General features: G+C 32.9%; 2 protein-coding genes across 3 annotated transcripts; one reads left to right on the forward strand and one right to left on the reverse strand.

Annotated features, from left to right (window-relative positions):
- Positions 1–14,414: 14,414 nt before the first annotated feature.
- LOC109815498 (uncharacterized) lies at positions 14,415–15,662 on the forward strand. The gene has a single exon (XM_020380239.3). The coding sequence runs from the start codon at positions 14,415–14,417 to the stop codon at positions 15,660–15,662; it is 1,248 nt and encodes a 415-aa protein (XP_020235828.2).
- Positions 15,663–22,552: 6,890 nt separating this feature from the next.
- LOC109805252 (7-deoxyloganetin glucosyltransferase) lies at positions 22,553–24,583 on the reverse strand. 2 transcript variants are annotated; one of them, XM_029272663.2, is made up of 2 exons: positions 23,965–24,583; positions 22,553–23,604 (listed from the first exon to the last, which is right to left on the reverse strand). In XM_029272663.2, exons 1-2 carry the CDS (start codon positions 24,446–24,448, stop codon positions 22,664–22,666), a joined length of 1,425 nt encoding a protein of 474 aa, XP_029128496.2. In that variant the 5' UTR covers positions 24,449–24,583; the 3' UTR covers positions 22,553–22,663. The 2 variants fall into 2 exon arrangements, with proteins under 2 accessions (XP_029128496.2, XP_020222861.2); XM_020367272.3 differs by having other exon boundaries at positions 23,947–24,582.
- Between the last annotated feature and the right edge of the window lie 1,756 nt (positions 24,584–26,339).

The following is a 26,339-nucleotide window of genomic DNA, read 5'->3' on the forward strand; positions in this document are numbered from 1 at the left end:
AATTTCTATGTTGGACAAATGTAGTTTTTGCATTGTTTTCAATAATGACATTTGCTCAATTTATCATAATGGTGATTTATATGCAAATGGTTATCTCCAATGTGGCATATATATCACCTAATGTTAATTATTTCAATTTTTCATGTTTCTTCTGGTCTTAAGAGACAAAGATATAATCAAATAAATAAATCATACCTTTGGTATTGTAGGCTTGGTCATATAGGTGAGAAAATAATCAACAAGTTAGTCAAGGAAGGTTATCTTGATAATTATGATTATGAATCATATGAAACTTGTGAATCATGTTTCAAAGGAAAAATGACTAAAGTTCCATTTATTGGAAATGAAGAGCGAGCTTCTGAATCATCAAGACTAATTCATACAAATGTTTGTGGCCCTATGAAAATTCAAGCCAAAGGTGGATATTCTTATTTTATAACATTCACTAACGATATGTCCAGATATAGGTTTTTGTATCTTATGAAATATAAATCCGAATCATTGGAAATGTTCAAAAGATTTCATAGTGAAGTTGAAAAATAAACTGGCAAGAGCATCAAAATGCTTAGGTCGGATAAAGGAGGAGAATATCATAGTGATAATTTTATTGACTATCTAAAAGAGAATGAGATTCTCTCTTAGTGGACATCTCTAGGAACTCCACAACACAATGGTGATGGAAAACCATTCTTGAAGATCATAGGACCTTTGACAAGAGCAGTGTCAATAGGAATGCAAGAGGAGTGGGCTCAAGGTGAAGATAAAATGTCTAAGCTTTTATGGAGCTATAGGCTTATTTCATAGTTCATCCTTATTTTTGTATATTTTCCTTGTAAATATTTTTCTTTATTTTGACCTTGTAATTTTTGTCAAGTAATGAAGGTAATTTTGTCCTTTTATTGTTTTTACTTAAGGGTGTAATTAGTAGATTAGGGGAGGCGTAACTAGAAAAGTCTTGTTAGACTTATTTGGTTTTGGATGGCCCGAATCTTTTTATGGCCCATAGGTTTGGACATCCACTTGCTCATGCAAGTGATTTGGATGTCCAAACCATGGCAAGCTTGCCATCCAAGATACAAATTAAGTCACATGGCCTTGATAGTTACATCTAAAAAAACTTGTTAAAAGTAATCATTAGTCTAGTAGTTATAATGATTAGGTTAGGTAGTTAGAGTTAACATAAGATAACCTAGGTTATTCTTAAACTAGGAGTAACTAAGCTTACTCCATAAGCTTCTAGATAACTAACTAGACTTGTAAACATTTAATTAGAGTTAGTTAGCTTAAATACAAGATAACTAACCATGGTTACATTCAACCATGGTTAATCTAGCTTGCACCATAAGCCAACTAAACTCTATATATTGTATTTTTGTACCCATTTTGGAAGAGTTTTGAGTAATATACATGATTTGGATGAAATTTATCTCCAAATTCTTTCTTAAAGCTTGTTTCTCTCCTTGAAACTTGATCCTTTTATCTTATACTATCTTGAGTGTGGTGAGAATTGGAGGGACTTATCACTCACATGAGTTTGGTGTCACCAAGGGAGAATACTACCCATCCACGTGTGTTTGAAAAATGGCTTCTAACACCTTAGGAAGTCATTGATGAAGCTAGAAGGAGACCAAGAAGAGAAAGATTCATTCAAAAAGCTTGACAAAAACTACATCAATCTAGTATTTTTCTTGGAGTTTCCATCAAATGATGTGTTTGAAAGGAGAAATCGAACCTTATTATTATATATGGTTAGGTCAATGGTGGGGTTCACTGATCTTTTAGTGAATATATGGGGCTATGCTTTAGAAACAACAACTTATCTCCTAAATAAAGTGCCTTCAAAATCAGTTTCTACAACTCCATATGAGATATGGAAGGGACGCAAATTAAGGTTTGGGGATGTCCAACTTAAGTTAAGAGATTACAAACAGATAAACTTGATGCAAGATCTAACAAGTGTCGATTTATTAGATACCCCAAAGAAACAATGGGATATTATTTCTACCATCCTTCTGACAACAAAGTGTTTGTAGCTAGCGGAGCAACCTTTCTTGAAAGGGAAGTTATGGTAGAAGGAAGTCATGGAAAATAATTAGAGCTTAATGAAGCTTAAGAGAAGGATGAAACACCAAAGGGTCAAGTACATGTGAATAAAGATGAGAGCTCTTGCTTGAATGTTCTAAACTTAACAAAAAGGTTACCAACCTCAACAACTACAACTCAAGAGCCAACTATAATTCAAGAATAGGTTAATGAACCTGTCTTAGAACATATTCAACAACCTTTGAATGCAATACAAAGCCCTCTTAGAAGATCTAATTGAGTACATTGTGCACCTGAAAGAATAAACTTATTGGTGCAAAATGACACGTCTAATGAGGATTATCATAATGATGATAATCCTAGGAGCTATGAAGAGGCTATGCGAAGCTTGTATTGTGATAAATGACAAGAAGCCATGGAATCTGAAATGGAATCCATGAAGATCAACAAAGTATGTGATGGAGAACCATCCTTGGAGCTTCATGTGGGACCCATCAATAGGTACATGGCTAGGAGATTGTAAGAGGATAGGAGAGCTAACAATCCTATAGACATGCTTCTTGTGGTTAAAGGATATTAACAATCTCCTAAGCCTTGTTAACATAGAATTTATCTTTTATGCCTATTTTGCCCTTGTCTTTATTTTTCCCATTTTTACCCTTGTATTTTGGGTATCTTAGACATGATTTATTTTACTTGTATTTCCCATTTTAACCTTGTATTTTGGGGTATTTTAGTCATAGGATTTATTTTTACTTGTATTTCCCATTTTACCCTTGTATTATGGGATGCCTTAGATTATAGGATTTTATTTTTGGACTAGGGAATTCTATTAGGGTGAGAAACTAGGCCTAGATATGTTTTTTGGTGAACATTGATCTATTTTTGGACTTGGAAAGGCTTAGGCCCAAGTGGAGGGCACCTAGGTTGCATGGCCTTATCATGCACCTTGTTGTAGCCTAGCCAAACCCAAAGATTCCATCCTTGGCCACCAAGTAGCATCTATGGTTAATTTGGGTTTTATTTGAAGTGCATTTGGCATGGAAATTTTGGCCATACACTCCCAAATGCAACCCTAAATGCTTCCTCCCCTGTAAATACCCTAAACCATGCACCATGTAAATACTTTGGAATATATGAATTTGAGTGAACATTTTTTGCCTCAAATCCTCTCCTTAGTCACCTAGGTCATCACGGCCTAGACCTCCCCTCTCCTCCCTTGAGTGAGTTTAGGGTTTATTGAGTGGCCTTCATCCCCACTTGGTGAAGTGAGCCAACCTAGAACCACCTAAACACATTTCCCTTCCATTTCTTCCTATTCGCCCACCATAAACACCTCACGCCCATTGTCCTTATTTCTCCACCCTTGAAGGAATATCCACCATTGAGATCATCACCTTGGCTTTAGCAAGGAGTCTCTCTCCACCTTGGACATCTTGGTCTCTCCCATGGTGGAAGGAGTCCATCATTTGGTATCAGAGCTTAGGTTGTCTTCAAGGGTAACTAGTTTTCTTTTCATCTCTTTGAGTCTTTATCTTTGTTTGAGTCTTGATTTGCATCTTATTTATGACTCATTTTCATCCATGAAATCTTGATATAAAAATGTCTCTTTATGTTACTCCATAGTTCATTACTTGTTCATGAGCCTCCTTTTGTGCTTTAGGGTTTTTCTTGAGTCTTAGGTTCTTGTGTGCCATTTTTGTTTTTTTACTCTTGTTTATTGGAAAGATATTTCAAGAACATGAAGAACATATATGCATCTCCTTTTGATCCTTTTTACCTTTTAAGTTTTGTCAAAAGTGTGTTTCTCTCACCCATCTCAAAAGGACAAATATCTATATGTATGATGCACCCATTTGATGTCTGAGAAAAATGAAAATATTTGATGTATGTGCTTTTGCATGAGGTGGCTAAAAATTTACTGCACCATTTAGAAGTCATTCATGCATGTTGATTAGTCCTTGGCATGCTCCAAATTTGTGTTGAAATCTATATGTTATTTGCTTCCTACACATACATGATTGGCCACCTTTCCATGCACATCATTACATGACTATTCCTTTGTCCTTTGTGCACATGTGTGAGTGGTTAAATTTTGTGTGTGAGTGCTAGAATCTTTGACAAAAATCTGCACAAAAAGAAAGAATTAGTACAAGACACACTCCACTCACAATATGCCTCATCACCCACTCATGTGTTGCCACTTGTCTCTCTAAATTTGACTCCTTTTTGTGCTGCATTTTTAATCACCCACAAGTGTAAAAACCAAGCAACATTTAAAAGAAAAATAGAAACAAAATCTGGACAAAAAAAAAGAAACGTGACCAAAAAGGCCAAAAGAAAACAAAAGAAAACAAAAGGATTTGTTGCTAAACTTGTGGACATTTGACCTAATTACCCTTGCACATTGGAGTTGGATTTGGACTAAATTTTTGGACCTTATTGGACCCTTTTGAGACACAAAAACGTGGCTGGACCTTTACAAAACAAGGACTTAAAATTCACAAGTGCAAACCATTAAAGTTTAAACTCCATTCTAGTGCCATTCTAGGACTTTTCCTTTGTGTGCTAGCCTTTGTAATGTGTCTTAATTTTTGCTTGTCTTCCTTAGAACTCTTATGTTTGTCTCATTAATCTCTCTTTGAGTTTAGCTTTTTAGTTGAGAATTTTCAGTTTTGTTTCCTTTGGCCTCCTTCTTGTTCTTGGTTGGTTTGCTATCTTTGGGTGTAGGTGAAGTACTACTTCCAAAAACCCTTAGCAAATTTCTTTGGGGGATTGAGTAGAGATCAAATCTGTGGAGATCCCAAGTGCTTTGGAGAAGGATACCATATCTCAAAGAATGCAAACAATAAAGGAGAGGACTAACATAGTTTGTTCCTTGTGAAGCGGAGCCAAATTGGAGGAGTTGAAGACTTTTAATTTTATTTCTTTCTTACTTGTTCCTTTTGCTCAATTTTTGGCCTCTTGTATTTTGGGCCTTTGTTTTCATTAGTTTTGGGTTGTAATTGGCCATTTTTAAACCTCTTCATTTTAAGGTAACTCGAAGTAGTGCTTGTGGGAGTGGCTTGAATACCACCGAGGTCACTTCAAGCTCCCACCCTAGGGAATCCGACTAGCATATGCTTTAAGTTGATTTTCTTTGCATGTTTTATAGTTTTAGTAGTATATTTTCTTAGGATCTTTATTCTTACTTGTTTCGTTTAGAAGGCTTCAATTTTCCTACTAGGGGGCTGTGCACACCACACACTTAACTTTTGTGCAAAAAAATTGTTTTGTAAGAAAGGTATAAGGAGGCTTAGTGATTTTTACTTGAAAAGGCTTGGTTTTTAAGTGATTCCTTGTAGTCCACCTCCCTTGATAGTTCAATTTGTACATTTAGGCCTTCTAATACTAATCTTGCACCTTCAAAACTATTTAGTCCAATCTTTTGAAATCTGTTTGTGAAAACCTTTTTGATCAAAGATGAGTGATCACTCTAGTGTACATGGTCATAATTCTTGTAGTACTAGGTCTAATGTTAGGGATTAACTTAGGCAATTAAAAGAATACTTGAGAAAAAAAAGGAAGAAAATATAAAAAGAGAGGAAGAGTTAAGAAAAAGAGAAAAAAACAATGCTAGAAATAATGAGGAAATAAGACAACTACTTGTTAGACTAGTTGTGAGAGGGGAAGCTAGTGGGTCAAACCCTAAAGTTCCCCAACCTAAGTCCTCAAAGGGCAAGGGGGTTAGAATACCTTCAAGTGTTCATGAGGAGGAAGAGCATCATACCCAACCTCCAAGTGAGATCTTTTATAGTATTCATCACAATGATGATTACTATCAAAGACTCCCAAGACCACATAGACATAGGGAGTCTTCCAATAAGGAACCCAACATCACTCTTCCCTCATTTCATGGCAAAGACAATGTTTAAAATTATCTAGATTGGGAAATGAAAGTTGAACAACTTTTCTCTTGCCATGGAGTGAGTGAAGAAAGAAAGGTTTCTTTGGCAACCCTTAGCTTCCAAGGGCATGCCATGTATTGGTGGACCTCCTTATAAAAAGAAAGGAGAATAAATCAAGAGCCCCCAATCCAATATTGGAATGAGCTCCTTAATGCCTTGAGAAGGAGGCATATTCCTCCATACTATGACCGAGAGCTTATGGATAAGCTGCAAAGGTTGAAACAAGGGTCATCTAGTGTGGAAGAATATAGGCAATCTATGGAGTTGTTAACGATGAGGGTTGGGATAAGGGAAGAAGAGAGGACCACCATCTCAAGGTTTCAAAGTGGTCTTAACCTTGAAATAAGAGACAAAGTTGAACTCTTACCATATAGAGATTTAAATGAGCTTGTTCAACTTTATTTTAGAGTGGAAAATCAACTTAAAAGAAAAACTTTTAAAAAAGACTCCACTCTCTTATTCCAAGAATTTTAAGAAGGCGGGCCACTCTTCCCAACCTTATCCTAAAGAGGAAAAAGAAAAAGAAAAAGAAAAAGAAAAATAATCTTTCAAAGCACCTTCCAAAGAATCTAGGTCAAGTGAAATCAAGTGCTTCAAGTGTCTTGGAAGAGGACATATTGCTTCCCAATGTCCTACAAAGAAAACTATGGTTTTAAAAGCCCAAGACCATTATAGTAGCCTTGATGAAGCTACTTCATCTTCCTCTAGTAGTGGAGATGAAGCCATAGATTCCGAGGAAGAAATCTTACCTTGTGAAGGAGAATTATTATTGGTTAGAAGGCTCTGTAGCAATCAATCTAGTGAATTTGACCAATCTCAAAGAGAGAATTTGTTTCAAACAAAATGCCAAGTTCTAGAAAACACTTGTTCTCTTATTGTAGATAGTGGGTCTACTTCCAATTGTTGTAGCACTAGATTGGTTGATAAGCTAGCCTTAACTACAAAACCTCATCCTAAACCATATAAAATGCAATGGATCAATGAGGAAAGAGGTATTGTAGTTGACCAACAAGCAAGCATACCAATCTCAATTGGTAAATATCAAGAAGAAATTTTGTGTGACATAGTGCCATTAGAGGCTAGTCATGTCTTGCTTGGAAGGCCATGACAATTTGACAAGAAAACAATCCATGATGGCCTCACAAATAAAATAAGTTTCCAACACTTAGGCAAGAAATTTGTGTGGTGTCCTCTATCACCTTTACAAGTGAATGAGGACCAACTCAAATTGAAAGCCAAGAAAGTTGAAGAGGAGAAAAGCAAAAACAAAACCAAAAAGAAAAGAAAAGAAAAGAATTCTCCCTTTTGAGAGAAAGAAGGGCTAGGTTCAAGAGAACCTTAACCCTTGTGTCATCCTCATTCTTTTGGTGCCAAAGAAAGATGGCAATGGGGGATGAACACCTTTTATAAAAGCCATCATTGAATAAAATATAGGCACCCAATCCCTAAGATAGATGACTTGATGAATGAATTGCATGGGGTCACCAAAATTTTGGAAATTTGCTTATGTGCTTGGTTGGTGATGCCTTTAGGCTTCCCAAATTCCCCTGACACTTTCATTCATCTAAATCATCTACTTAAGGATTGCATACATAAGTTTGAGTAGTTTTTTCCCTAATTGTGGTCTCACATCTTTTGAAGGGACCAATGGAATGGATGAGCTTAAAGATTTGAGGTCAAATCCTTCTCAAAAAGGAGGGGATGATGGAGGACCATCCTTGGAGCTTCATGTGAGACCCATCAATAGGTACATGGCTAAGAGATTGGAAGAGGATAGGAGAGCTAACAATCCACCATTGAGGTCATCACCTTGGCCTTAGCAAGGAGTCTCTCTCCACCTTGGACATCTTGGTCTCTCCCATGGTGGAAGGAGTCCATCAGTATGGACTTTGGTGGAAGCTTTTAAGGATGTAAAATCTATTGATTGTAAATGGGTTTACAAGAAAAAAGATTCGAGTTGATGGAAAGGTTGAGACTTATAAGGCTCTCCTAGGTGCTAAATAGTATCGTCAAAAAGATGGAATAGATTATGATTCAACCTTTTCCCTTGTGGCAATGATCAAATCAATTCGGATTCTACTTGCCATAACAACATATTATGATTATGAAATATGGCAAATGGATGTGAAAACAATTGTCCTTAATGGTGAGTTGAAAGAGGATGTGTACACGACACAAACCATAAGGGTTCACGTTCATGTCTAATCATAACAAAGTTTGCAAGCTGCAACGATCCATTTATGGATTGAAAAAAGCTTCTAGAAGTTGGAGCATTCGTTTCAACAACACTATTAAAAGTTCAATTTTGTTAGATGTGAGGAAGAACCTTATGTTTATAAAAAGGTCAGTGGGAGCACAATCATTTTCTTAGTGTTATATGTAGATGACATATTACCAATTATAAATGATATACTAGTGTTGCAAGGTACAAGGATTTGGTTATTTGAACAATTCTCCATGAAAGATTTGGGAGAAGTGACTTATATTTTGCACATAAAGATTTATAGAGATATATCTAGAAGGTTGCTTGGACTCTCCCAATCTATGTACATTGATACCATCTTAAAGAGGTATAACATGGAAAATTCCAAACGAGGCTATTTTCTTACAGGTGTTGGAGTTACTCTTAGTAGGGAGCATTGCTCAAAAACTCCTGAAGAAAGAGAACGCATGAGTAGAGTACCATACACTAGTGTAATGGGAGTTATCATGTACACCATGACTTGTACACGCCATGATTTTGCTTATGCATTAAGTGTAACTAGTAGACATCAGGCTAACCCTGGTGAGGAACATTGGAAAGTGGTTAAGACCATACTTAAGTACTTAAGAAGGACTAAGGATCAATTCCTCCTTTATGGAGATTCTGAATTAAAAGTAAAGGGATATACTGATGCGAGTTTTACGTCAGATAGAGATGATAACAACTCTATTTCAGATTATGTGTTCATTTTAAACAATGGTACGGTGAGTTGGAAAAGTTCCAAGCAAGCTATTGTAGCATATTCAACGACTGAAGAAAAATATATAATAGTAAGTGAGGCTGCAAAAGAAGCAATTCGGATGAAAAAGTTTTTATCTGAACTTGGCGTGGTTCCTTCAATAAAAGATTCGATCCCTTTATTGTGTGACAATAATGGAGCTATTGCTCAAGCAAAGGAACCAAGATCACATCAAAAGTCTAAACATATTTTGCAAAGATATCACTTGATTAGGGGAACCTCCATGATGTCATTGGTGAATGGATGCTTCTTAAACTCTTTCAGCACAATAGCAAAATGTGGTACCAACATCTTAGCCTGTCGAGAAATGGGCATTGAAGCTTCAGTCTGCCTAAATGTATGAGTAAGCCAAATTCTCCCTCACTACAAGAAAAATGCAAATTTTCGATGGATACAAATCCGTCGTGAAATTTATACTTCTAACGGATTTTACCGACGAAAAAAAAATTCATAGGAAAAGTTATATTATCGATGGATAATTTCCGACGGATACAAATCTGTCAGAAAATTTATATTTGTTAAAAATATAAGAATTTTTGACAAAAATTGACAGTCATATATTAAAAAGATCATCAATAAATTATATATATATATATATATATATATGAGGAGGGTTCAAACGACACCGCGGTGTAACTTTTATTAAGTGTTACATCGCTCAATAACTATATTAAATGTGAATTTTATAAATCCAACCGTTAGAATGAAAGTTTTTTACTCTTAGATCATATAAAGTTATTGAGCAGTGTAACACTTAGTAAAAGTTACACCGGTGTCGTTTGAACCCTTCTCTCTCTCTCTCTCTCTCTATATATATATATATATATATATATATATATATAGAGAGAGAGATAAGGAATCAAATGACTCACAAAGTAACTCTTAGTAAAGTTACTCCGCTCAATAACTCATGGTGTATATTGAATTTTATCGATCCAATTATTAAATTAAAAGTTATTAAATTTTACTAATAATTAATATAGAAAAAATTGATTATCTTTGGAATAAATTATTTGCAAACAATATAGTTGAAAAATTAATTATTTTAAATTATTTAACTAGAATCTTATTGACAATTTACTATATGATCTTGATATTTTTGTATAACTAATATCTGGTTTTAAATTTGATATGAAAATATTATGATATAATTAGATAAGATTTTAAATTAATATTTTATTAATGGTTGATAATTAGAAAATAAAAAAGGATAAATACATTTTTTTAATTTTATATCTTAGATTTAAGATGAATAAATATATTAAGTTAATTAATAATTTATTTAAAATGTTAAAATTTAATTTATAAAAATAATATTTTAAAAGAGAAGGGTTATATATAATAGCCCTTAGCGACCAATCTTGCTTTGTGCTTTTGTATAGTTTCATCAGGATTAAGCTTTGTTTTATACACTCATTTTACTCCAATGATATCTTTTCCATTAGGGCAATCTACGAGCTCCCATGTATTATTCTTCTCAATCATTTTAATTTCTTCTTCCATAGCCTTAACTCATACTTCTTGGTTTGCTGCCTCTTCAAAGCTTCCTGGTTCAAGTATGGCCAAGTTCCAGGTTTCATATATATCTCGTCTTGGAGTAGACTCAGGTGATGATTCTTCTTATTGTGGAACTATTCTTGGAGATTTTGGAGAGATAACAATGTCTTGATTGTTGTCTTCCAGACTTGATGTAGTTGGTTGATTGATGGGCATGTATATAGTCTTCTTCTCAATTCACTTTTCTTCCTAGTTCCAAGTAGCATTTTCATCTACTTCAATATCTCTACTGATTGTTAGCTTCTTTGTCTGAAGATTGTAGACTCGATAGCCTTTTGATTGTGAACTGTATCCCAAGAATATGCCTTGTACGGTCTTGTCTTCTAACTTATGCCTTTTTTCATCTAGCACATGAATGTAGCAGATAGATCCAAAGACCCTTAGGTGCTTAGCTAATGGCTTCTTCCGGCTCCAAACTTCTATTGGAGTCTTGTCCCGAACTACCTTAGTAGGACATTTGTTGAGTAGGTAGACTATAGTGTAGACTGCTTTAGCCCAGAATGTATTTGGCAGTCCTTTCTCCTTCAACATCGATCTCGCCATCTTCATGACTGTGCGATTCTTTCTCTCTGACACACCATTTTGTTGTGGAGTATATGCGACTGTAAGTTGTCACTCTATGCCTTCATCTTCTCAAAATTTGTCAAACTCGCGAGATGTATACTCCTTGCCACGATCACTTCTAAGTACTTTTATTTGTTTTCCACTTTGCTTTTCAACAAGGGCCTTGAATTTCTTAAATATTCCAAAGACTTCTGACTTTGTCTTCAGAAAATAGACCCATGTCATTCTAGAAAAGTCATCAATGAAGAGGATGAAATATCTGTTGTTGGTGTGTGATGGTGTCCTCATCGGTCCACAAACATCTGTATGAATTAGCTCCAACAAGTCCTTGGCTCTCCATGCATTACTGCTTGAGAACAGTAATCTATGTTGCTTTCCGAGAAGGCATCCTTCACAAGCTTCATTATTTTCCTTTAGGCTAGGTAGATCTCTCATCATACCTTTCTGATATAGAAGCTTTAAGGCATGAATATTGAAATGGCCAAATCTCCGATGCCAGAGCCATGAGTCATCAACTTCTACCTTCATGGAAATATTAGTGCCACGGATGAAGCTTAAAGGAAAGCTTTTATTTCTCTTTTCCATTTTTACTTGGCCAATCTCTACCCGTTTACTATCATAAATTTTGCATATATCTCTTTCAAAATGAAAAGAATACCCATTTTCCATCATTTGGCCAATGCTTAAAAGATTTTCTTTAAGATTGGGAACTAGTAACACGTCCTTGATGAGTCTAGTACCTTTCTTTGTCTCCACCATGACAGTTCCTTTTCCTTGCGACTCCATCATGGTGTCGTTTCCCAGTCGAACTTTGACTTTGACAGAGTTATCAATGTCTTTGAAGATGCTTTGGTCCTTGGCCATGTGATTGTTGCATCCAATATCCAAGTACCAGCTTCCATCTCCGTTGTCACAAGATATTCTTGGTTAGCATAGAACAGAAGTTGCTCTTGATTATGCTCTTCGGCAAAATTTGCTTGATGTTTATTTTTGTTACGACAGTACTTCTCCACTTGACAGGGTTTATTGCAATAGTGACATATTGGCTTTCCACGATGCCAACAATCTTTTTCTGTATATCCCGGCTTATTGCAAATACCACATGAAGGGTATTTATCTTTTTTGTTTCCAGAGAAATTTCTAGAATCTTTGTTTCTAGAATATTCTCCAGTATTTTTCTTTCCTCCATCTTCTTTATTTCTAGACTGTAATTTAAGCTTTGATTGAAATGCATTTTCAACTGAATTTGTATCGACACGGCTATTTAATCTTGATTCATGCGCTCCGAGGAGACCAATTAATTTACTCACCGATAGAGAAGATGGATCCGAGGAAGTTTCTATGGAAGCTACAATGGAATCATATTTTTCCGTGAGAGTGATAATAATTTTTTTCTACCACTTTCTTCTCCTTAATTTCTTTTCCATACAATTTCATTTTATTAGCTATTTCTTTTATTCTTCCACAGTATTCTTCAATGGTCTCTGATTCCTTCATTTTAATGGTCTCAAATTCTCTTCTTAGATAGTGTAGCTTGACGAAGCATACCTGTTCATTGCCTTCAAATTCTTCTTCCAAAATATCCCTTGCCTTTTTTGCAGTATCTGTGTCCATGATCCTTCTAGCGATAGTTTCTCTCACAACTTGTTGAAGAACAAAAAATGCTTGGGCATCCTTTTGTTCACAATCTTCTAACTTCTTCTGCTCCTCCTTAGACAGAGTGATAGTATTATCTGGTTTTGTAAAACCAGATTGAACAATATCCCACAGTTTTTGTGAGATAAAATATGTCTTTAGTTTGAGCTTCCAAAGATCAAAATTTTCACTAGTAAAAACTAGTAAAGGGACAGATGAAAAGTTAACGGTATTGGAGGCCATGGATCAAAGAAAAATGTTTATAAGTATAGAAGGGAATTTTAGAAGTAGTTGGGTGATTTTTCTACGCCTAGTAGATGACCGAACGTAGCTCTGGTACCACTGTTAGTATATGATAGTTGTTAAGGGAATAGTTGGTGAAATAATAGAAACTTATTTGTATTTAGAGAGTAGTAGTAGTGGTGGTAATTGTTCTTGTTACAATGAAGTTCCAATTTACCTATTTATAGGCATGGTGCTCCATCTTTGGATGATGGTGAAATTATCTAGAATTTTCTAAACTCTACAAGTCTCTACACTCTTTTAGTTTTTTCTAGAAACTTATACAACTTTTCTTATGTTTTTAGAATTTTCTTTTTCTTTCTAAAATTTACATCATAATTTAACACAAAGGATTGGGGATTCAGTGGTGTAATGTTAAGAGGTTGTACGACATGAAGACACTAAGTACATTCTAATATAATCTCATTCTTAATTTAGATTTCTCTTTAACGTCGGAATATCTTTACAAACATCGTTATTTATATTGATAGAATAAAGACATGATCATTGTTCCACTTGCAAAATTTTAATAATAACAAGAAAAATTCTATGGTACCCACATTATTTAAGAGGGTACCGGTACAGTTATAATTATAATTTTATTTTATATTTTATTTTTTAATAATTTATTTAAATAATATTTATGATATTTTATTCTTTTAATTTTTTAAATTATTTATTCATTTTATTTTTATTTTATATATTCTAATTTTATTTATAAGAATATTATTATATATTTAAATAGTTTAATTTTAATAATTTTTTAAGTATATTTTTGTCTTTTCACTTAAAATATTAGAATTTCTATATTTTAATTTGAATTATTTTTTAAATATATTTTTATCTTTTGTCTTAAATTTTTGAATTTTTATATTGTAATTTTAATAATTTTTATTTTTATTAATTTTTTCTTTTTTAATATTTTATAACATTATTAAAATTTTATAATTTTAATCTCTATAATTTTACCTTACTTTTTATTTTATAAATATAATTTAGATTATTTATTTATAATTAAATTAATTTTTTTAAATTTTTTATAAATTTACATAAAAAAAAATATTAAAATTCTTCGATATCTTTAGATACTGTAGCAACTCCCTAATAACAAAACCATAATAATACCAATTACCATATCACTGCTCATACAGTAACTTTTACCTCATCTATCATCTTATTTCATGATGCGTTCATTATGTCGCGACTCCACTTTGTAACATTTGCCTCTATTATTGGAAATGAATAGGGCTGAATTATTGCGAAACAGCTGGAGCAGTCAAGTCTGTTAATCTATAAGTTGAGACAAGAATCACGATCCCTCACTGTTAATTTGTTATCTTCTTTTCCCATATCTTATTCCTCATCATCACTGTTTTTTTCAGGCATGGCGTCTTCACTCGAAAACCTCCTCGAACGCGCTCGTCCCTTCCTTCGCGGCGAGCTCGAGTCCATCGACGAGAACTTGCCACGCCTTGTGGGGGTCCTGCAGAGTGTTGGCGCCGGCGAGTGCTGGCACAAGCACGGCAGCTTCCTCCACCACCTTGTGGACGTGTATCGTATTCTGAGCCTCTGGAAGGCCCCTCACGCCGTCTCCCTCTGCGGTCTCTTCCACTCCGCGTACTCCAACTCCTACGTCAACCTCGCCATCTTCGACCCTTCCACCGGCCGCCAAGTGGTTCGCGGACACGTCGGCCAGGAAGCCGAGCGCTTCATTCACTTGTTCTGTGTGGTCCCCAGGCAGCCCCTCATCCACGACGATCTTCTCTTCCACTACACCGACGCTGAGCTCGTGCAACACCTGGCTGAGTCAGAGGTATCTCTAAGTAACGCGAAGGAGAAGGGCGTGTTCGATGTGGGAGAACGTTGGAGAAAGAAACTGCAGGCTCTGCTTCCCGCTGAGGGGGTAAAAGTTAAGCATATTCGCACGGGTGAAGAAGTGCGTGTTTCTAGGAGGGTGGTGGCTTTTTTTTTTATGATGACCATGGCGGATTTTTGTGACCAGTTTTTTGGTTTTCAGGATGAGTTATTTGACAACGCCAATGGTCGCCTTGAGTTTTCAGGGAACAATTTTGGTGCTCTTTGGCCGGGGGATGGTAAACCGGGTCTGTGGTTGAGTTCAATTTCAAGGATGGGAGCGGTGTACAGTTTGATTGCGAGGGAGGAGGAGATTTTTATTCAAGAGAAGAGAAGTGCAGGAGTTGGGGTGGTTGATCTTGAGAGAAATGAAGATATGGAATTGGTTATTCCGCCGGTGTTTGATAAATGCAGGAAGGTTCTGGACGCGGGGGATCAAATAGTTGCGAGGGATTTGTACTGGGAAGGTGTTTTCAAGAAGGGTATGGGGCTGGGGAAGGTTGAAGAGCTGTTGGTGGGGTCTATCAGCAAAAACCCATTTGTTGGAGAGCCATATGTGGTGTTGAGTCAGGTTTATTTGACAGAGGGGAGATTTGAGGAGGCTGAGAAAATGGCACATAAAGGACTCACCCTTCTGCTGGAATGGGGATCTCCGTGGGACAAGAGGACTTCCTGGGAAGGCTGGGTTGCGTGGAGTAGGGTGCTGTTCATGAAAGCAAAGGAGAAATCTTGGCCTCACACTTCATGGGGCATCCTCAATTTGGGTCTTGTCAAGTAACCTGCCTTAACATATATAATATGGTATTGAATTCAACGTGATAAGTAATAAGCTAAAGGAATATATATGAATAGTTATTATGGTACTATATGTTGAACAAGATTCTCTTTAGCTAAATTACGATCTTGCAAGATAATATGACCAGTAACAATATTTATGCCAAAGAAGAGATCTTGAAGTGTTTATTTTTCTCTTTAGTATGTCGTGCATGAGAAAAGGTTTGATTGTTGTTGTAATTAATGATGCTTAATTACATTATTTCCTTTAGTGGAAAGAATTGACTATTCTTATTGTTGCTAAAAAAAAAGTTTTATAATTATATATTCGATCTTGGAAAAACATAAAAGTGAAACTTAAAAGAATTTGTATATATCTCTGGATCTTGCCAACCATCGAATTCGGCTACAATTTTTTTTGAGAACTTCAATCCAAGGCCTCCACATCGATCACGCACTTTCTTTTCTTTTCATTAAGAATAATTTATTTATTTATTAAATATATTTTTAGTTCTTATAATGATTAACTTTTGATTTTAACCCTCTTAAAATATTTTTTATTTTTCATCTTTTAAAATTAAAATTTTTATTTTTAGTTCTTATTATGTGTGTGTTTGAAATCAAATCCAAAATATGGATCATCACTATCTCTATACATCCAATAGAAGCAATAAAGAGTAGTTCCTCCATCAATTTGATGTGATTTGCCTGGATGTGGATCTAAACATCCTATTTTGTGATCCTTTTTAACTACTTTTATGGTTATAATATGATTAAGTGATCATTCTCAATGACACATGCAACCATAAATGATACTATGTTAGTATGCAATATATAATTCTAAAAGTTTTTGTAAATTTTTAAAATGAATGTTATTTATATACTTTAAAATCAACATCAAAGATAACAAAATAGTAACTTTAGATTTTAGAGGGATGAAAATCAAAGAAAAATATGTTATAAGGATTAAAACCAAAATTAACTCATGTTTTAAGGACCAAAAACAACGAATCTAAATTTTAGAGGAATGAAATTTTTCATCACAATTATAACATATTCCCGTAGCTTGACTTTCTCAAAAATTTTGTGCATAGAGGCATTTAATGGGTAATGTAGGAGGGTTAGGGTTATTGGGGGTATGTGAAAGAGGTTTAGGTTTGGTGTATTAGGAATTGGTGGTGTTGGGGTTGGAAAAATTAGAACAAATAAAATGGAGTGTAGTATCTTTAAATTTTTCCTCAATCAATTTAGCTAGCTCAATAACCTAAAATACCATTTGGGGTTGAAACAGAGCCATTTCATTATGAATTTATAGTACTAAACCTGAAATAAAGCAATTCTTAATCACATTAGGGGGCACACCAAAATCCCTATTGCACAATTTTTCAAAATATGCTTGAAAACCTGCTATAGAACTAGCTTGTCTTAATTTCAACAACTTAGCCTGGTGGTTCTCATAAGAAGAATGGCCAAAACGAATTTCCAAAGGCCCTAGAAAATGAATGCCAATCACGTAGTGGATGATTGTGATACATCCATTTAAACCAACTAAGGGCTCCCCCTTGCATATAGAAAGCTACAATAGGAACCCTTTGATCCCATGGAACTTGGTAAAACATAAAATATTGATAAACTTGAAATAGCCAATCCATGGGTTCTGGAGTATCAAATGTTAGAAGTTGTAGTTTGGGAGGTCAACTCTAGGAATGGGGAAAAAGAGGAGGTGGAGGTGATGTAGACTGCACAAGGGAGGATGAAGTAGGGATAGTTGACAAAGGAAAAAATAGGGCCATATTATCAACAGAAACAAAAAAGGGTTGGAAGTAGTGTTGGTGGTTTGATTGGTAAAAATAGGAGGGGGTCAAGGAAAAGACAGAGAAAAATAAGGGTGTGAAAGTTGTTGTTGATAAGGAAAAATTAGGATAGAGATATATAGTTGTTGTGAAGGAATTTAGGAGGTGGATCAGGTGAAATTGAAAATGTATTCAAGGATGTAGTAGGGTGGCTAAAATGGTCAAGTAGGATTGTCATAATATGGGTGAGAGATTCTTGATTCTAAGTAACAACGAATTGAATGGTAGAGTATCGTTAATCAAATAATTTTGATTGAAATTAAAATTGGGATTGTAAGTCAGTAATTTTGGTGGTAAGGTGGAAGAGGGGGTCATCTTCTTGGTATTTTTGGAAGGCATGATGATGAAATGAAAGCACCAATAATAGGGATTGCTAAAGAATAGAGCTACACTAGGTTAAATATTATAGAAAATCGATTAAGGTATTTTGGATATGAACATAGAGATCGCTTAAAGCATCAATAAGAAAATTAAATTATGTAGATTTAAAAGAAATATCATAATAAATACCATATCATTCTCTATATATGATGATTTTTCACTTTTTTTCCTTATCTTTTTTTTTTTTTTTTATAAGTCTCTCTTCTAATGGTTAGTTGCATTTATTATTATATATATTTTTTAAAATGCTCTTATTTAATTAATAATTTTTTAGTCAAAAGATGATAAATTCTTGAAATTAATTGAATAAAAACTCTCTCTCTTATTAAGATCAAAGAAGATAAATAGATACATTAATATCTCTCTTCCAAACATTAATTAATTAGGTGAAAAATAATTAAGTAAAAAGATAAAAGACTAATTTAAAAGATGTTAAAGATAATTTTAAAAAATAGTTTTATACTGGATGGGCCATTTGGCCACCAAAAACTGACAAGTCTGAGACCCTTTCAACGCTTTTGACAATAGTTGAATGGATCACTTAATCACCTCTTCAACATCCTCGATAGTCAAAGAGATCGCGCTAGCGAATTTGATCCCTCCCTTCGATGCCTTCGGGTGTCAAGGGACCTATGTAGGAAAGACATTATTGATAGGCCAAACGAGATACAGAGGCTTACAACTTAAATTATTATGACAAAGGTGATTACAACTTAATCTCCTATACATAATCAATTATCAACGTATTACCTAATTAGTAATCCTAGATTGCGGTCCATTGAAATTTAGGTCTGTTACGATCAGTATAAATAATTTGTATTTTGACGTAAAGTTATTGTTCATGATTCACATTTAATATATCGAGAAAGTAACTTACTTAAAAGTCAAAGTGTCTTTTACATATGCATCCCCTCTCAATGTGGACAAACAACTGAATTGAAGAGTGAAGAGGAGTAAATGAATTAACAAGGAAGAGAATGAAATATCTTATTACAAATACATGTTTCAATTATTGACAAATTTAATACTCTTAATTAAATCAACTACTTTTTTAAAAAAATATTACAATTATGCCAAAAGTTAGAGGTAATAATATCATTGAAATTTTGGTTATTAGTTGAAATTAATCACATCATATGATTCATGTAGCCGACTACCTTAATTTGTGGGGGCAAGTTTTTGTTGTTGGGGTTTAGAGGGATAGCCGTTTGAAGCATTGAATTTGTTCTATGAAGTATTTGATCAAGTGGAAGCATCTGCATATATGCTGCTGCAACTATTATGGCTTTACTTTCGTATAGTTTCAACTTAGAATATCTTAAATGACATTTAAATCTTCTGTTAAATCAATTATTCATCTAGTTGAATAAGTTGCTCTAAAAGTTGTTTCCCAATTTCTCCTTATTTATTATGAACCAAAAATGGAGTAACGTGGTATGATATCATAGGATAACATTAACTTAATGATTTATAAAAATGTATTAAATAAAAATTAAATACATTTAATATCTTAAAACATATTCCCTTTGAACTTATATATAAATAAAAAATAATAATTTGACATAGATCGAAAAATTTAATTAAATATATTTAATTTTTACCATTTTACATAAAATATACACTACATTTTCTAAAATATCTTTAACTATATATATCTATAATAAATAATGTTCTTATTTATTATTTTTAAGATATTTTTAGGTAGTACTCTCATTTATTGTTTTAGAGATATTTTTAGATTAAGAGTAATAAATGAAGTTGACTAATTAAAATTTGCTTATATTTTAATCTCAAAAAATTAATTTTTTTTACTTATATATAAATTCAAAGAGAGTAAAAAGTATTAATACTTTCTTTTATGTAAAATTTAGCAAAATTATTAGGACTATGTTGCAAGAAAAAAAAAAGAATAATATCCTACTAGCATGTACCTTAGGTATTCTATTGGTCAAGGAATAATTTAAAATAAAAAAAAAAAGAATTAAATATTTTTTGTAATTTTAATATTATAATTTATTTTCATTACTAGTTAGCATTTGTCAATTGCCACATAATCATTCCTAAGAATGTTACACTTGACACTAGACTTAATTATTAGTATAAATAAGTATTTTTACCTTGTATTTTATACACTTCAAATCAATTCAATCTCACATGGTTCAGACTTTCTCTAATCCTTGAATTTCAACAATTCCTCAAATTTTTAGCCTTGCTAGTAAAATAAAATGGAACAGAGAATAGAAACTTTTCTGTCTTCCAGAAATTATCCTTTCACTTCATTTCTATCATCATTTATGACATCTCTCCTTGATTTCCTAACCCGATCACAAATATTTGGTGGTCCTACATTCTCCAAAAGCTCACTCTGTTCTCTACTCCAAAAGATCACAAATACTACTTGATCACTTTGATTTTTAGTCTCACAAGTTTCACAGTTAAAGTACTTTTAGTCTTTAGCACTAGTGTGTTGAAGATCTCACCCTTACCACTAATATGACTGACACTCTTCTTCCTTCTGTTGAACAAAGGCCCCATTTTTAGTTGGTGACACACCATTCCTTGTACTGATTACAACACATGGAACTTCTGACTTCATCAGCAACTGATTGGAATCTCCATATACATCATCAGCTGCATAATAAACAGTACACAACCTGCCAATCCTTTCAACCTGTCCCTCAAATGCTGCAACAATAGTTTACTAGTCCATTACTCCCAAAAACTATGATTAATTCTTTGTTGCTTTGACATGTAGCCGATGTTTGTTTACACCACAAACAATAAGAAATCTACATGGTATAACTTTTAATTTTTATAAAATTATTAAATTTAGTGTGCATGACATTTTTAATTAATTGACCATTTAAAAATTCCCCACACTTTCTATGCATGTACTATTTTTTAAAATTAAAATAAAATGAGAAGAAAAAGAAAAAGAAAAGTCAAAAAACCTAACCCATGTTGGATTACCCATGTTGGATTACCCAAGTAAAAACAATTTGGGCATCATTATTCATTGGAAAAGGTGAATTTGAGAGAGTTGAAGATGGAGTTGATTTTAGCCAGGTATTCATGTGCTTCTATGACATTGGTTTGTTGTTTGTGATAAAGAAAATTATGAGTGAGGTGACTAAAAGAGGATTTAAGGCCTCAACTCAACTATGGATGGAGACTTTTGGTGTGTTAGGATATGATGTGGTTGTGAGGTCTTAGATTTTCATTGTTCTGTTCAGTCCTTTGGGGAAGGCATTCTCATCGGTGTGTGGCGGTTTGCAATAATGTTTGATTCATTTGTGATAACTACCAAATATAACATGCTTAGTTTGTTATAATTTTTAACTATTGAACTCGTTTCATTTTTATTATAAAACATTTTTAATCGAATTACACAAACTAATTTAAATTGTTATATTAGTTAATTTTATCAAATTCATAAAATAAAATTAAGATTTATCAATTTTATCATTCTCATAAATAATTAAATTTTCATGAGAGGTGAAGATATTACCTTATAACAAAACTTATGTATCAATATTGACAAAAATAATAAATATCAAATTGAAGAGAGTTTAAGAAGTGAAAGAAAGAAATATACTTTCATGATCTTTAACAAGGGTAAATAAAGAAAAATAATTTAATGCTTTTTGAAACTATAAAATGTCTTATAAAAAAGGAGAAAAAATTCTTGTAAAATATGTCTCATAATAAGGACGAGGCTATCTTTTATGAGTTTTTATGTGTTTGCTGATTATTCTACCTTCCATAAAAAAATTGGAACCTAAAGATGCCAAGTGATTCTGGGGACCTTGATTTAAAAATGAAATAAAAGGTTGAATGTGGTAAGATGAAGGAGCATAGAGGAGAGAGCATTCATTACATCACTCTCTAGTTCATTTAGAATAGTCAAAACAACAGTTGTGGCTCTGAATTTTTTCTGCCACTTCAATTTCAAATTCTACCATTAAGTTATTAGGATCTGGTTCTTATACATTCACTTCAACTCTCATCTGAGTTTATGATTACAAAAGCCAATAGCATGTGTTCATCATGCACAAGCAGTCAAAACATTCAAGATAACATCAAAATAATTATATTAAGGTTTCTACGGTCTTTATTGAATTGTTATTTAAATATCAGCAGAGTAATATTTAGTAATAAAGATTGTCTCAACTTGTCAAACAAGTGGTTCTAACCAATAAAACAATAACAATAGCCATGACCAATAATCAGCATGGGAGAAAAGTAAAACACGTTCCTTAAAAAAATTGTCTTCTATACTGTCCGTGATTTCTGTTGAACATATACCAAGTTTTCTATTGAACATACCTAATGGATATGTACTTTTGTTCACGGGACTGCTCTTGCTTTTATTGTTAATTTCACCTTTTGGTATCTCTATTTTCGTGGTTATGCAGTTTTACTACATTTAATTTAAAATAGAAGTATTTAATTTTTTAATTTTAAAATGTAAAATTTTGATTTTTTTCATTAATTTTAATATTGTCTGGTGTTTATCATCACTTTAATGAATGTGATATTTAGTAACCTGACACATATAAATAAAAATTAAAAAGAACATAACCTTTCGTTTCTATGAGCATATATCAATATTATCATTACAATCAATTCTTATTTTAGTTTTGTACTATAATGAGAATGTAAATCATTACAATCACATTTTTATTTTAGTTTTGGACTATAACGAGAATGTAAATTTTCACTTCCAAGAACTTAGGACTAATATGTCTACATCTTCCAGATTCTGAAGTGACTATTTACTCATTTTTTTAAGCAACACATCACTAATCACTTTGTCCAAGTTCATGTATGAACGACCACCAGGTCTAGTGTCCTCTTCTGCCTTCTTCTTCAACTCCATAACCTTTTCTCTCATCTTCTTTCCTTTCTCTCCCTCCATCAATTCATTGACCAGTTTCTCCACCTCCTCTCTCTTCACATTGGCATCAATTTCAATCCCAATGTCCCATTCATTGCAAATATACCTACAGTTTGTTGGCTGATCAGCAAAAAAAGGCCAACACAACATTGGCACACCAGCACAAATGCTTTCAACTGTTGAGTTCCATCCACAGTGTGTCAAGAATCCACCAACTGCAGGGTGGTTCAGCACTTGTTCTTGTGGACACCAGCCTGTTATTAGGCCTCTATCTGAAGTTTCACTGACAAACTCAGATGGTAACATAACTGATCCAGCAATGACAAGGTCAGGCCTAATGATCCACAAAAATGGTCTCTTGCTGTTGGCCAAACCCCAAGCAAACTCTAGAAATTTTTCTTGTGACATAACTGTGGTGCTACCAAAATTCACATAAACAACAGAATTTGGTTCCTTGGATTCAAGCCATCCAAGACACTCAATATCTTCCTTCAAAAGACTGGAACCTAAAGTTGTCAAGTGGTTCTTCTGAGGACTTTGACTTAAAAATGAAGAGAAAGGGCCAATGGGGTAGAGGGAAGGGAACTTTGAGGAGAGAGCATTCAAAACATCACTCTCAAGTTCATCAAAACTATTTAAAACAATAGCAGAGGCCCTGGGCACATTATTTGCGTTTTCAATAAGAAAATTCACCATAAAGTCATTTGGATCTGTTATCCTTATAAAGTCTGGCAGGTCCTTCAGTCTAAAGTCTTTAATACCAGGAATGCAGTCCACTTTTGTGTCCAAATACCCATTTGTCAAACAACTCTCATCTGCAGTCATATTTACAATAGTCAATGACTCTATTGTATGAATATATAGTACAAACAAGCAATTTCTGCATTAAGATATATATCCATTATTTATAACTAATAAAAACTTGAAAAAAAAAATTAGAATAATTTTTAATTGTATGAGTTAGTTTTAGTTTATGAAGAAGTTTATTTAATTTTTTCTTTCTATTTTTTCTTCTTGAACTTCTTCCGGTGAAATTAGATACCTCCAGTTATTATTTTAATGTATATTAAACTTAAACTGTATAGATATATTATAATTCATGCTGGAATTACTTATGTATATGTACTTTACAAAAGAAAGAGCTTAAATATACATACCTTTGAGTGGTATGAGACCTTTATCAAAAAGAGTTTGAAAGTGCAAACCAGACAAAAACAAACATGCACTGGCAGCTGGTAATAGAACAATAGGGAGTGCAAGTTGTTCAGCAGCGTGTAGGGTGAAACTCATGGACCAATCAGAAACCAAGCAAGTAACTGAAGGAACAAGACCCTTAGTGACAGAATCATTAAGTCTAGCAAGAAGGTCACAAAAGGGTAAGAGCAAGTGTTTTCTTATTGATTCACAAATAGAGAATATGTCTTGACTATCACCACGTCCATCTGAGATGGTCTCAAAGCAAAAGTCTTGGAGGCCATCAAGAGCATTGGGAGGCATTGATTGGAGCAAGAGTTTGTGATTGTTTTCAGTGTTGACAAAGGTTATGTGGAAGCCTCTAAGGTGAAGCAACTTGGCTAGTTGGAACATAGGATTGATGTGGCCTTGAAATGGAAGTGGAACCAACACAGCATGTGGCTTCCTTGTTTCAGAGTAACTCATCTCCAAATTTTCTGTGGAGTGTAAGATGAGGTTAAGATAGAATAAGGGATGAGCATGCACTATCTTATAACCTTTTATAAAGGGAAAATGTCTTTGTGGTTCATGCTACGTAGAAGTCTTAAATTCGTTTGGTTTCAAGGAGGTAGGAATTTTAATGCAGACGAAGAGACGAGTTGAAACTCTTTTTTTTTTTTTGTTGAGAGGAGAAAAATAGATACTTCTTTTCTTGCTCTCTTCTTAAAATTTAAATCAAATTTTTTTTTTAAAAAAAAATTCTCTCTCCTCTCTTTCCTTTCATTTCCTTCCAACCAAACACGAAATTTGGACTATTTCTTGAAGGAGATCAGAGGACTTTTTATGTTAGTCTAGATTTTATTGCTCTTTATGTTCATATAGCTTGTCTTACTTTTTCTTCTAGATTTTAATTTTCAATAATATTCGGTTGTTCTCCTTTTGAAAAAAAAAGTACTAGTTATTAGATATTTTATCTTATTATATTATATTATTTTATCTATATTTTTATACTAATATATAAAAAAAAATATCATTAATTACTTTGATTTCTGCACTTGATAAATCATTATATCCTTTAATAAAAAAAATTAAAAAATAATAATATTTTTATCAATTACAAAACTTAAACTCAAGACCTTAAATCATAAAAATTAATTGTAATATTAGTTAATTAAACTAACAAATATTGATTACTTAATTAACTACTTTTATTATTTAATAGAGACAAAAAATATCTAAACTCCACTAGTTATATATCAAGTTAACATTGAAATAGTCTTTCCTAAAAAAAGAAAAAACTCTGTCCAAGTAATGGCCAATTTAGTCAATTTTTCTTAATTTATTTATTTTAATGATTTTTTTTGGTTTATAATAAGACCTAAAAGAGAAATTATCTTATTCATTTTAAAATTAATTACATTTAATGATTGTGATTAAATATATTAATTACAGGTAAATTAATTCTCAAAAAAATCTTTTTATTTTTGAATCGTAATTTCAGTAAAAAAAAATTAATGTATTTAAATCAATATCTAATATTACTAATTTCAAAAAAACAATTAATAATATATAAAATTTTGAATTGTTTTTGTCTGTCATAGCAGTTTCTCTAAACTGACAGCATAATAAAATTAGAATTTTAATATAAATTGTTGATGTATTTAAAACATTATCTATTATTACACCACTCAATTTTCATATAATATTACTGGGTAGGGATGGTTGTGACTCAATGTTAGCTGGAATTGATATATTTAATTACCACCATCAAAATATTGTAATCTCCAGCCCCAAGTTAGTCAAAATGGGAACGGGTCAGGTTGAAAATGTTGACCGCCAAAAAATAATAAATTAAGAAATTAAAAAAAAATGTTATTGTACAAGGTTTTTTTATTTTTAATTACTTTCATCTCTAATCATACTTTTTTTCGATATCTTTAAATTCAATTTTCAATAGTGTGTACATTTGATTGTTTTGGAGATTCCTTTTTGAATGTTTATTTAATTTCACGTTTTAAAAATTTTAAAAGAGACAAATAAAGAAGAATTACAAAACTAAACTAAGTTTTGAAAATTATGTGATTATTAAATTTATTATAATGACAGGTCACTGGTCGTTTTTAAGACTCTATTTTGAGTATTTTCATATAAATGAAATTGTTATATTCATTATCACATTATCTTCATAATATTTTCATGGTTATGCGCACAATTTTAGTTAATTTACTAAATGAAAATTTCTATCTGTAGTTCATACTAATATTATGCAGTAATATATGCTTTTGTTTGTATGTAATTTTATTGGGAAATACATTTTTAGAAATCAATATATAACTTTTTATTATCATTTCTTATTATTCTTAAAGAATAATTTGCT

The sequence above is a fragment of the Cajanus cajan genome, chromosome 2 (genome assembly GCF_000230855.2).
Source record: "Cajanus cajan strain Asha chromosome 2, NIPB_CcT2T_4, whole genome shotgun sequence".
Lineage (NCBI taxonomy): Eukaryota > Viridiplantae > Streptophyta > Magnoliopsida > Fabales > Fabaceae > Cajanus > Cajanus cajan.